General features: G+C 40.7%; 1 protein-coding gene across 1 annotated transcript in view; it reads left to right on the top strand.

The window, feature by feature from the left end:
* Nucleotides 1–1,928: 1,928 nt before the first annotated feature.
* Nucleotides 1,929–13,226, top strand: part of atp10a (ATPase phospholipid transporting 10A) — a 41,424-nt gene continuing 30,126 nt past the window's right edge. The window contains exons 1-6 of the mRNA XM_069704074.1: nt 1,929–2,577; nt 7,205–7,409; nt 8,629–8,714; nt 12,630–12,736; nt 12,822–12,953; nt 13,120–13,226. The exon at nt 13,120–13,226 is cut by the window's right edge and continues 24 nt beyond it. Coding sequence (XP_069560175.1) covers nt 2,111–2,577; nt 7,205–7,409; nt 8,629–8,714; nt 12,630–12,736; nt 12,822–12,953; nt 13,120–13,226 — 1,104 coding nt within the window. The 5' untranslated portion in view covers nt 1,929–2,110. The remainder of the gene's footprint in view (nt 2,578–7,204; nt 7,410–8,628; nt 8,715–12,629; nt 12,737–12,821; nt 12,954–13,119) is intronic.

Here is a 13,226-nt window from a genome sequence, read left to right as displayed (position 1 = left end):
GAATGTGAAAAACATGAGGCCCACAAAACCTTATTTTCCACAGAGGAACAAAAATACGGGACAATTTTATTGTCATTTAGAAGCCAAACCCGCTTTAGTTTTTTCCTTATTGTTTCCCGGTGGCTTTTTGAGGCCGCAGCCCGCCTGTTGTCTTGGATCCGCCTCACTCCGCTCATTCATCATGTGGAAATTGAATTGTTCTCCATGCCAAGATGCCGCAGCGTACAATCAGCCATTAGTTTTTAGCCCAACAGCTGGATGCTCCTGTTGGAAATTGCAGTGGACTGCCCTGGAATAGGCCTTTGATTTATCACCTCTGGGGAATCTGCTGGCCAAGAGGCCAGTCAGCCTCTGCAGGTACTAATATTTCAGAGCTTTGAGTCTCATGTCCATTCGGAGTATTACTGGGGTCATGAGCCGATGTTTCCTTTTGAAATGTCTTCCTAAAGTATAGCAGTGTAAACTGAGTTTTACTGAGTTTTTTTTTTTAACTCCTGGCATCAAACTTAAAGCCCCTACAGTGTGTGTTTCATTTTTGGGTTGGAACTTTGGTGACTCTACTATAATCTAAAAAGTTTTTTCATTTTAAAGTATTTACTTTACTTGATTATCATATGGTCAAAATATGAGCACTTTAGACAAAGAGCAGATTATAAAGTCCTGAAACTTTTGGTTATAATAGTTAATTAAAAAATGTTTTTACTGTTGTAAAATTATTTTACTTTATTGCAATGAATTTGCATACCATTGAATGAATACGCTTAAGTATGGCACCATAAATTTTAAAAGAGTGTTAAAAGCTGTATGAAATTTTCAAAAGTACATCACAGTTTTAAACTGCAGTGTTTCAGATGCAGAGCAGAATGCATTTTGAAGAAAACAACACAAAGGGCAAAAAAATAATCCAGCTCATTAGAATTATGTCAGTAAAAGTTGTCATTTTCCAGTAAGAGTCTGTTCATTTGACACACATTTCTTTTCCAGAAAAAGTAACTTATGTTATGTGAGTCACATGTTCACTGGAACCCAGTTTTCTAATCCATTCAAAGTGCAGCACATCCTGTCACATGGCATGAAACAGTGAGAGGCTGCACATCTCATAATAACACCTGACTAATGATTGTCTCTGGGTAAAATGCACGATTGTTTTATTGTAAAATTACTGCATGGATTGGGTTAAGATATAGAACATACTTTTTAACCACCATGGCTGGCAAACATTTGTGTCATTCATTTTAATGTAAATTTAGTGTCCATAAAGTCATCAAAAAAGTTATACAATTTTAACCTGATGACAGCTGTTACATTTTACTAATATATATATTTAGTTTGAGTTCAATGTACAGTGCTTTTGTAATTGTTTATTTCCTACCTATTTGTGTTGTTAATTAGTCTACATAATAAATGTATTATTATAAAAAAAATTATATATATTATGCATTTGTATACAGTATAGTAATACTCAAAATTCTTACATGAGAGATTCTACATCACAGAAAATTTTAAGAAAGTGTGAATGAACTTTTTTTTAGTTGGCTGTCTCATTATTTTCTGCCACCAAACAGTTTTATTCATAAAAACTGAATAAACGTTGGCTATTTGGCTGCTTCCTGCGGGCCAGTGTCAACTCAATAATACCGCGTGGCACTTAGAGACAAAAAAAACCCCAGGTTGGATCGAGGAGGGGCCTGCGGGTCACATTTCCAGAGGAGTGCGACCCTTGAGCCGCTGACGAACGTCCTGTTGGTGCGCAGCCTGCGCGCATCCGCTGCTTTACACGCGCCACCGGAGCAGCCGACCACCGGCACAGGCCCATCCTCATGATTTACAGATCTACTGTCGGGCTGCGGGAAGTCCAAGTTATTCCTCCCTACTATCTCAGCATCCTTCCCAGCAGCGGGGGGAGAAAAAAAAAGAAAAAAAAAAAGGAGAAGCTAAACAAGCAAAAGTTTTCCTCAGACTCGCGAAAAAGAGGAGTCGACATGGATGAAAAGGAGCTGCGCGTGTGACGAAACCTAAAACACGGACAAAAACTTTGCTCACACGGTAAAAGAATGATAACTTAGCTGAGCACTTTGGGTGGCGTTTTTTTGTTTTTGTATTTTTTTGTATGAGAAAACCTAAACTGGGAAAGTTTGAGGCTGGGCTGGCTATGGCGCGAGAGAGCGAAGACGCCGGGATGGCCAAAGCTTCAAAAACCAAAAGGCAAAGAAAAAAGAAAACCAAGGAGAACAAAACCAGAACTGTCCACGCAAACATACTATACGACGGCGCCAAGGGGGAGGAAAACCCCAACCGACACTATGCAAACAACAAAATTAAGACGACCAAATACACTGTGCTGTCATTCCTGCCAAAGAACCTTTTCGAGCAGTTTCATAGGTTTGCAAATGTTTACTTCGTTTTCATCGCTCTGCTGAACTTTGTGCCGGTTGTCAACGCTTTTCAGCCAGAACTTGCTCTGGCTCCCGTAGTGTTCATCCTGTCTGTCACTGCCATCAAAGACCTATGGGAGGACTACAGAAGACACAGGTCGGATAAAGAAATCAATCACATGGACTGTCTGGTCTACAGCAGGTAAGCAGGGCCTCGGGGCAGCTCTCGGCCAGCGGTGCCCAGCTGTTGCTCGCTGTGCTGCTTCATTTCTCCCTCAGTGGTGATCGTACAAGCTTGTCCTTCTCTAAATGCCTCTCACACACTCTCACATCAGCTGATGAAGGCAGACTAAAAAAAAAAAAAAAAAAAAAACCCAATCAGGACACATTTCTTTATTCCTGCCAGAATGCAGACCGGCCTTCATGCAAGAACCCAGCTGTCCCCCTCTCAGTCCTGATTTGATCCACGAACAGGAAACACGACATTTCAGGCCTCACAGTTCAACTTAGCCAACACATGAGGAATATGTGGCCTCCAGGAGTCCAGATTCCTGCCCACCTGTCTGTCACAGAAATGTGAAACAGTTTTTTTGTTTTTTCCCCTCTGATAGAGCTTCTGCTTCAGCACTGTCACTATCAATTATGAGTCAGCTCCCAACCTGATGACCTGTTTCTGACTGTTTTCCTGCATCTGTGTGAGCAGACTGTATTTTGCTAATGAAAAGCAGCACTGTCGTTCATGTACAGAGCATAATTCACAGCTATCAAAAGGCTCAGTGTTTTAGTGGCTCCACAGTTTTCGCCAAGTCTTGACCCAAGTTCTTCTGTCAAGGTTGGACATAATTGAATTTTCTTTTTCTGTGGCAATATTGTGCAAACTTTGCCTTTTCTCAACCTGGCAAGTATCTGACTCGACTAAATCTACATTTCATTCTTCTCTGGGTTAAGCACTCAAACTACCTGTTGCTTTCTGTTTGTGGAGAACGTCTGTCTGAAGGCATTTCATCTTCGCACAGTGCAGAAGGAACTACAAGAAACTCCAAATCAAACATTGTGATATTTCCCAAATTCTGAAACAGCTACTATTTACTTTTGTGGATTTCTCCTAAGTGCAGATTTTGGATCGTCTCCTCAGACTTACGTAAACATACCCATTGAACTCATTCCTGCTGATAAATGTAGTTTTCTGCAATTTAAATAGTTTGCATTGTATCTGTTTTACAGGCTGCTAACAACATCCGCTGGAAATAATCTGCAGTCCAGGTCACTGAACATCCACTTTAACCACGTTAATTTATCTTGTTGTTGGCTGTGTTGACTGTGTTGGCTGTTACATTCAGTGTTGGCAAGTAATAGTTGCATGTAATGGAGTTACGTAATTAAATTACTAACATGTTATTATGTAAGCAGTCAAAGTTACTGAAAAAAAAAATGTAATTAGATTACAGTTACTGCTCCAAATGTTGGTAATTACTAAAGTACATCTGGACATGCTCTGTATATTTGGCAGTATACAATTTTGAGCCTTGTTATTGATTGGTTCTTTTGTTTGAACTCGCACCTGCTTCTTGTCTACCAATCAAATCAATGTATGTTGCTCACATGTTTGGGAAAAAAAAAGGTCTAGTTTAATGTAACACTGTAGATCAATGCCTAGATTCAATGAGAATTAATGTGATTACAGGCAAACGTGTGGAGTCTCCTTTTGTTCTGGCAATAACAGAGATGTCAGCAGACAGGAGTTTCACAGCCACTTCTCAGCCATGTCATCAGATGAGATGAAGAGGTCATTAAAAGGAGTCATTCAGGGTGCAGTGTTAACATCAGCCCCGTTGATAGTTGTGTTATCACTCAAGTTGGAGTCGACCTGAATGTGGACTGGGTTTGAGGTCATGGGAACATGTTTACTGCAGTCAGTTGTTATCTACATACTTGTGATTTGTTTTGGTGGTTGTTTTTAAAAAAAATGAAAACATCAAAAGTTTGACATTAATCAGTATTTATTTTTCAATACTTTTCAGCTTTATTGTCCAGTTCAAAACAGTTAGAAAAGTAATTACATTACATTGATGAAGTAATTAAAATACTTACACTACTTATTACATCATTAAAAGGTTGACTATTAATGTGTAACCTACTGCATTTCATAACCTTTCCAACACCGGCTCTGTTCTTCCATAACTGGATAATTAATCCGTGATGGCTGGAGTGTGTGCAGACCTCGTTATTTTGCTGTCATGCTCAAAGAATGGGAGATAAATTTCGCAATCAAGCAGAATCAAAGGATAGACAGGATTTCTGCCAATGCAGAAATAATTAATTTACATCACACTGATCTTGTTAAACTATTTTTCTTTTTGTTTCATAGAACATCTTAAAGTAGATTTTGAAGGAAACCTTTCAAATGAAACAACATTACAATAATCACATATGTAGAAATACCTAACTCAAAGGGAACAGTCCTGCTGTTTTAACAGTGTTTAGCAAACATCACCAGTATAAGGGAGCTCATGAGTATGTTTAACAGACATAGTATTCATAGGAAACGCTATCTTTTTATGTTCTAGTTATAGTAAGATAACATCAATTAATAAGGTGTGAAGTGTGCTTATTAGATTTTCACATATAAAATGAAGATTCCGCTGATCATGAGGATTTTGTCCTGGTTAAGGAACCACATTGCATTCACACATAAAAGAAAGTTGGAGACTTTCTCTTGACATGATGACATTATATCTCAGGGAAAGATCTCGTAATTGTGAGAGAAGGCTAGGCTGAAGTGGTTTATCAATCATCTCTTTACTTGAGAGGACAGCAGGGATGGAGACACTTAATTTCATGGAAATTTGTTGTCTTGGAATGTGAAAAGTGTTAAGTTGTTGTAAACCTTTACAGGAAAGCGGAAGTATAAAGTTGTGATGGATACAGTGCGTCACAGCGTGGGCTGGGACACGAGCCCCGTCTTTAGTCCTGTTGGTACCGTTGGAATAACTGACACATGGGGCCGTCACAATTATTTAATTGACTATTAATTATCATCCATATGATTACGATGAACAATTTGTCATTTTCTGTTCTTTCTTGCCACTATTATTGTGTAAGCCTATTTACAGGTTATTGATACACAAATACTTTATGAAGAAGAAGAGACATTCTTGTCATTGAACACTGGAAACATAGACTGGATATAAAAATGGATATAGCTCCCAGGTCTCCAAAGTGAGGCGGATGCTGAAATGCCATGAAGTGTAATACCACCGAGGGCCACTATTAATGAAATATAGTGTAAAACGACTGTCTCTGACAGGTACCAATAATCCAAACAAAGCAATGTGCGATGGTGACGCTTATTTAATTCCATTAAATAATAGCAGAAGAAGGGGGTGCAATGAGACGACAGCAAATGGTTCTAACCATAACTAAATGGTTCGATTACGAAAAATAATTGTCATCAGTGGTTTTATATAACAATTATCACAGGCCTTCTGATAACTGTCACCGAAATACTTTGATCCTGAAGAAATCTTTAAGAGACCTTATTTTTTTTGCATTTGTTTTGTGAATGGACAGCTAATCTGCCTGCTGATTTTCCGCTCTTCAAAATAAAAGCCACACCCTGTACGCCCTGTCCTAAATATAGCTGTAACTAATCTGCTTTTTGATTTCTCCATCAATTGAGCCTTCATTTTGTTTCATCAGAAAATACTGAAAAATAATCTTCAAAATGTCCCACAGCCAAAATAGATGTCCTCAATTGTTTGCTTGTTTTTTTTTTTTGTCCCGACAGTCTGAAATCTGGTAGTATTGAAAGAAAATCTTCATATTCACTTATTTGAGAATCTGAAACCATCAAATGTTTGTCATTTTTGCCTGAAAAATTACTTTTATGATCATTACATTGTCAAACCTGATTAGCGGATCAGTTCAGCTCTAAACTGAAGGTTATCCAGGAAAATGTGGCTTTTTTTTTTTCTTTTCTTTTTTTCAATTTAAGCTGCTACTAAACTGCTTTTAGGCTGCAGCAAACAATTACTTTTTGTTATCGATTAATCTAATCATTATTTTCATGATTGATCATAAAGATGCCCGTTGCAGATTGCTTGGGTGTAAAAATGTCACATCTTGTACTTAGCAGATCTTGTTTAACATCTTTGGTCTCTAACTTTGGAGCGTTGATTCAGTGTTCTCAGGATAATGATCCATTGTTCCATCTACCATTTGTTTGTCAACTCTCAACTACAAAGTGTTGGGTAAAATGGCTTTCAATGTCTTGCTGACACCACACACATTTCTCTGTCAAAATTCACAGAAGCAAATGTTTTTCATTGACGTTTGTGGCCTTGTTATTGATAAATAATTGAGTGTTTCTCCTTTCACTTCCGGTCTGGTTTTTAAAGCGTGGAGATATGCATTATTTAGCATATTTGCTACCAGGATTGTAGCACTGGTCAGAAATGACACATGGTTACCATTAGTACAGCGCTATTATCCATACCTAAGTGTTTTTGTACGTTAATGGTTAGGAACTCAGCAATTCTGCAGAATATTGACATCTTGTACCACATTTTTGTGCTTTGATGGACATATTGAGGAAGAAGTGGAGTTGAATGTGTTCCGCTGAGAGGAATTTGGGAGTTGGTTCCACCAGCTTTAGCATCAACAAACAGGCCGTCCTCTTCTGTGCATAATATATTCGCAATCCCGTACAGATTTATAGAAGTTGGGTTGCACTTTCTGTTTTTAGAAGCACCAATTGTTGAAAACAATAGCTCCACATATTTCATGCCACAGCTTTACAGCAGCCGTTTGTCCTCTCATTGTTCTGGCAGAGCGGAGAGACGCTATGTGGAGAAGTACTGGAAAGAGGTGGGGGTCGGAGACTTCATCAGGCTGCGATGCAACGAGATCCTCCCCGCCGACGTCCTGCTGCTGAGCTCCAGCGACCCCGACCGCCTGTGCCACATCGAGACCGCCACGCTGGACGGAGAGACCAACCTCAAGCAGAGGCAGGTCATACGCAGCTTCTTTGACCTGGTGAGACGGACGCTCCTCACTTCTTGTCTACGGCACACTGTTTTGGGTGAAACTTTGATTGTTTACCGTTCAAACGACTGTTTCATTGTGTCACGGTGGTTTCACAGGTCGGTCAGAAACGTAGTCGCTTTTACACCAAAAGTCTCCAGAACTTTTTAGTTTTAGCAAATGTCAGGAACTTTCCAAGGAACTAACAGTTCTTTCAGTCCTTTGTTATCTGCGTTTCCGCTGTGGCAAAAAGCCAAATGAAAATTGGGCAATGTAATCTGCCGAGGTTTCAAAAGCAACGTCTGGTATACTACATACTTTTTTTTTTGCACACAACATCTCAACATAATACTAGTTTTTGTGAAACTTTAAGGTAGACCTTCCTTCTCATTGTGGGCCTGGATTTGATCATTTATCCATCTACCAGAGGATTTCTTCTGGAGCTCCATGTTTTTGTGTCAAAGCACAAGGAACAAAAGGGAAATATACTTGCATGGAGTTGCAGGTTTTAAAAAACCCTGAAAACATGCAGTGACAACAGTGTGAACTTGACCAGTCAGTGATGTGCAGCAGTGTTGCAACAACAACCTCATTTGTCTGTGTTTTGTTCCACTTTTTTTAGGCTAACATAAAAAGCTGTTGTGTATGCGCAGCTAAGATTTTACACCATTTTTTTTTTTTTTAATTGCACTTGCGGGTTTCGCATTGCTGCATGTGTTTGACCAATCAACATCAAGTGCACTGAAGCCTGAACGAGTCACGGCAATTACTGGAATATATCAATTTATTTCTTTGAGTTGCGTTTGAGATTAGCATAAATCTAGTTGGTCAAACAAAGTACCATCTTTGAAGACTCTACAGGACTGTTCACATACTGAAAGTCTCATTAAAAACAAATGCTTTCCACTAACTGCACCTGAGGTCGATTAAGGGGAAAATGAAGAAACTTGTGTCGGCGTAACTTCATATAAACTACACAACGGTCGAACTGTCCCGCAATAAATCCTGTGTTTCTGTTGAACTGTGTAGAGATTAACTTGAGATTGAGACTGTTTTCTATAATGGTGTATAATTGCACGACACTGTATCGTTCAATGTTTCTAATATTTTGTCCTTCTCATCTATATAATTGATGGTCGGCTAAAGATTTCACACACCTGCCAGTATAACGCACTAAAGCCTCTACGTGTGAAGTCAATGTTTAATCGTCGTTTCTGTTTTCTGTTTGCAGGACTGCGACTTTGACCCCTTAAAGTACAACAGCATCATTGAATGTGAAAAGCCCAACAACGACCTGAACAGATTCAGAGGCTACATGTGAGTACTGTTTACCACACGTGACAGCTGCCCACCATGTGGTCGTAACCTCGGAAACAACTGCGTTGAACCGAGGGTGCTCACGTTTCTAACTTATTAACTAACATCAAAGGTTTTAGGTTTCATTTTCATTTTCACTGTAAATTAATGCAGCGGCAGTTTGAGTAATGATGAGCTGCAGACTGGAAATAATGTGAAACTGCGGTTTGTTGACAAGCCAGGAGTTTCTAACTTATAATTATGACTTGAACAGTTTCTCCAAGTCCAGATTAAGATTTGCCTTCTTGGGATGTGGTTGCAGGGTTTTGACCGTGCGCATTTCAAGATGTGTGTTCTTCTTCAGGACCAGAATGAGCCGAACCGCCGCTCGTTGCTACTCAACTACTGAAGCTGTAGTTCCTGGACCTGAGTGCTTGTTTGCTTGTGTGTACTCTCTCACTCTTTCTGTCTGCGAAGGAAATGTTTAAGGGTGTTCACCCAAGATGTACATAGATAATTATTGGGTTAAATGGATGTATTGAAAGACATGAGAAAGCAAGGAAGTAAGCAGTGTGACAGGATTTCAAACGTTGACTCCTTCATTAATAACATTGGAGCTTGTTGGACAAAGTAGACTGTGTGTGATACTAATGACACGTAGTGCTATGCTGGTGGGGCTTTTACTTGCCAGGGAGGGTCTAATGAAATGTGCTGTTGAGTTGCATTTATGGGAAATGTAGTGGAGATTTAATGGTCTTCAGTGTTTTACCCACACGACACATAAGAAATCAGGACATGTCAGCTTTTGCTGCTTTGATCTTGACACATTTTCCGGGGCGTCCACTTAAACGTCCCTTAGCATGAGTCACCACAAACACACCTCCAGTTATTCAGTGGAAATTCTGATATTTGTTTAGAGCAGCGTGTTTGTTTTGTTATAATTGTTGGACGTTATGTAAAACTGTCACTTTGCTGTTAATTGCATTACATTTAATGAAATAATTCATACAGTGCAGCAGCCATTTAGAGCCATAATGCATGTTGTATTTGATCTTGGACAGCTGCCGTAGTTTTTGCATGCAGTGTTGGGGGGGGGTCTCAGGTTTCAACCACTTCATTGGAAAACACTTTATGGCAGCTCCTAATAGGATTTGTTTCAAATCGATTTCCCTGAAAAGTCTCCTGGAAGTCCAACTAGAGAGGCTATTTTTTTTTTTAGATAGTGGGGCATATCGTAGACATCATTGTTATATCCACAGTTAATTTACTATCTGTGGATATGACAAAAAACAATGGGTATGGATGCCAGTTTGTGGTCGGCATGTTCTCTAACACTTACCTAAGGTGACATTACAGTAACCTGTGGTGTCTGGAAGTATCTTGTTGCTGACTTTCATTTAAAGTCCCTAGAATTGGTCCCCAAATGTGCCTCCCTAGATACCTCTCCCCGGATATCGAAATATATGTTTCTCTTCATTTCAGCTCTCTTAGTTGTGAAATGTCATTTAAGTTCATGAACCAGAAAATTAGACAGAAAACTGTTCTGCTGCGTTGGGAACTTTTTAACATTTTCCAGTTACTTAAGTGTTGTAAGAAAGTCTATGTTCAGACTGCAGCAAGTTGGATTTTTTCTTTTATTTTGGCTTCTGTCTGTGAACTGTTGTAGTTGTTGTCTTCTACGGCGTGAAAAACGACACTTTCTGACAGCGGTCTGCTAGCGGTAACATAGTTCACAAGAAATCCGAACTGAGGATCTGGATTGCAAAAATCGCATTTGATGTGTTTTTATTCTGTTCAGACTTTATAAAGTCTTTATATAAATAAATATATATATTATATTATATTTTATATAAATATAAAATATATAAATCCAATTTCAGATGACTTTTTGAAGCCTCCGTCTACACATACCTTTGGTCCACTCTCCTTTTTGAGCGCAAGAAGGGTGCTACCTTGAGGTTTGATATTAATTCATCAAGTGTGATCTTTTATCATTAAAGCCAGGGATCTCAGTTGTGTAAGACCTGAAATTTGGAGTCCAGACAAAACGTCTGATTTGAGTAGTTGTAATGATTTCAGCCTTTTTCTTGGTTGTTGTTCTTGCCATGTAATGTTTTGGATTATTTGTTCAGCATGTGGAATGTAGATCTTAGGAGACATCTGAAATAGGTAGAGGAATAGGGAAGACACTCATTCGTACACTCTCAATGCAGCCAATTAGAGAGAGAGTGTTGAGCAATAATCCAGATTTTTGTTGATACAGCTAATTGTTATTATCCGTATTTAAAGTTCTCTGGAAATGAACTTATTTGCGGTCTCTGCTTGTTGCCTGGTAACCTCATGCTGACAAGTAGACGACAACCAGATGTAATTGGTTACTTAGTGAACTTTAGAGGTGATGGTGAGTGGATTTTGTAAGCCTGGCGAGCTGTCTCCCCTCGTCTCCAGTCTTTATGCTAAGCTAAGCTAACTGGTTGCCGACTCTAGCTCCATATTTCCTGTGCAGACTGAATGTTATTGGTCTTCTTATTTAACGCTCAGGACACAAGATTAGGTCAAAACCTAGTATTGACTGGACTGCGTATGAAACGCTACATGACTTTTCATTTGAAAGGAGGGCTTTAAATTTGAAATTGCTACAAAAAGTTTAAGCATTCAGCCGATCAATGCTGTGACTTTATCACTTAGTCACTCACGTGGAAGATGTTGGCAAAAATAGGGCTGGCCCAGAAAAAAAATACAAACGTGTATTTTTACCAAAATGTTGGACTGTTCCTTTAACGTGTCCGTGTTTATCTGTGGGATGCCGTCTGTTTGCTGCCAGGTATTACCAACGTAGTCTGAAACTTGTATTAATGCCAGGCGTGTCCACGTGCTTTTCCGTTGTGTCCTCACACTGAGACGTGTTGAGCAAGTGTGCGCGAGACAGAGGACGAGGAGCGTCCTCTGAGCTCACAGTGAAGCGGCCGGGCCGACCCGTACTCACGTGATTAGGACATACTTCGGTCAGAAGGAGACCAGATGTTGCAGGTATTCAGTTGCCAGGCTACAGCGGATCACAGGGCACAGGGCCTCGTCTCAGCAGAGGTTTATTACATTACGGCCAGCGACACCGTGTCTAATCTCGCTCTCTTTCTGGGAGAGAAAGCACTCTGCGTCTCAGAGGGTGTTATCAATGAACTAGGAAGAGCTGTATGAGCTGCTCGGGGCCGCTGTTATTAATGTCTGATGGTGGTGACGTGTCGGTCGACCTGCTGGCAGAGGCCAGAGGATGGACATTCCTGTCGGTAAACATGCTGACGGTCGTGTGAGTCTTAAAGGAGCCACAAAACAGCTGATTAAGCGCAGCTCCGAACTAAAGGGTGCCGAGCTTTTTAACTGACACACTTGTAATCCCTGATTTAATAATAGGATTAAGTCTGACATTCAAAGCTCAGCTCCCCCCTCCATAACATTCAGTGTTACACAGCTCCACTTACATCTCACTTTTGGTTAAAAAGCTTTTCCTAAGAGGGGTTTAAACTGCCTTGGTGGGCCGGCTGAGAGCTGACTTCCATCATTGTATGACACTGACACGGCAGACGAGCCTGACGAGCTGTAAACTCACGAGTCTCAAGTGAGATCCGAGGGTCAGTGATGAGGAAGTGAATTGCCTGATTGACTCGAGGTGGGTGGAGGGTGAGGGGGGCGGGAGGGGGAGGGTCTGTGGAGTGGTAGCACGGCCACTGCTTTCATATCGGAGGGGAATTTGTTTGGTGGGGGAGGACCGTGAGGCTTTAGAGCGTGATTGATGGAGCTGCTCAGCGGCATAAACTGATGTTGTCTTTGGGCTCTGTTATAGAGAGATACTCTGTTCCTCCCAGAACATCGGTATCTTTCACCGTGATCTCTTTCCCGACACTCGGAGTCGTTTTAACGCATCTTCTAACCCGACAGAATCCATCGGAGCGGCAGAAGAGATGCACTTTACAAAGAAAACCTGCTGCTGCGAGGCTGCACCATCCGCAACACGGAGGAGGCCGTGGGAATAGTCATTTACGCAGGTCAGCCCCCGAAATAATAACGGTGTGAGCAGCTCTACTGCTCCATATTTTGACCCGTGACTAACATGCCGTGTATCTCCCGCAGGTCACGAGACCAAAGCCATGCTGAACAACAACGGCCCGCGTTACAAGCGCAGCAAACTGGAGAGACAGATGAATGTAGACGTGTTCTGGTGTGTCGTCATCCTGCTGGTCATGTGCCTGTTTGCTGCTGTTGGTACGTAACAGTTACAGGCATGTAAACAGCTGTTTGGCGTAAACGTGGCAAATTTAAGTTGGTTTTCTTGTAATGTTGCTGAAAACAATCTTATGTTCTTTCCAGAGTTTACTGCGCTGTTATTTCTGTGTTTGTATGAGCTGACCTTGTGGTGTTGCTGTTCCAGGTCACGGGCTGTGGATGTTTCAGTACGGAGATAAGAGACCCGTGTTTGACGTTCTTAGTCCAGAGGGGACAGACTTATCACCCATCATGTCAGCCGTTTATCTCTTC

This window comes from Brachyistius frenatus, unplaced genomic scaffold (genome assembly GCF_029030835.1).
Source record: "Brachyistius frenatus isolate BFR_SWC_R1_liver_20210118 unplaced genomic scaffold, ASM2903083v1 Contig_49, whole genome shotgun sequence".
NCBI classification, from domain to species: Eukaryota; Metazoa; Chordata; class Actinopteri; family Embiotocidae; genus Brachyistius; species Brachyistius frenatus.
The sequence above is the reverse complement of the archived record's forward strand: the minus strand, read 5'-3'. Positions and strand labels throughout refer to the sequence as shown.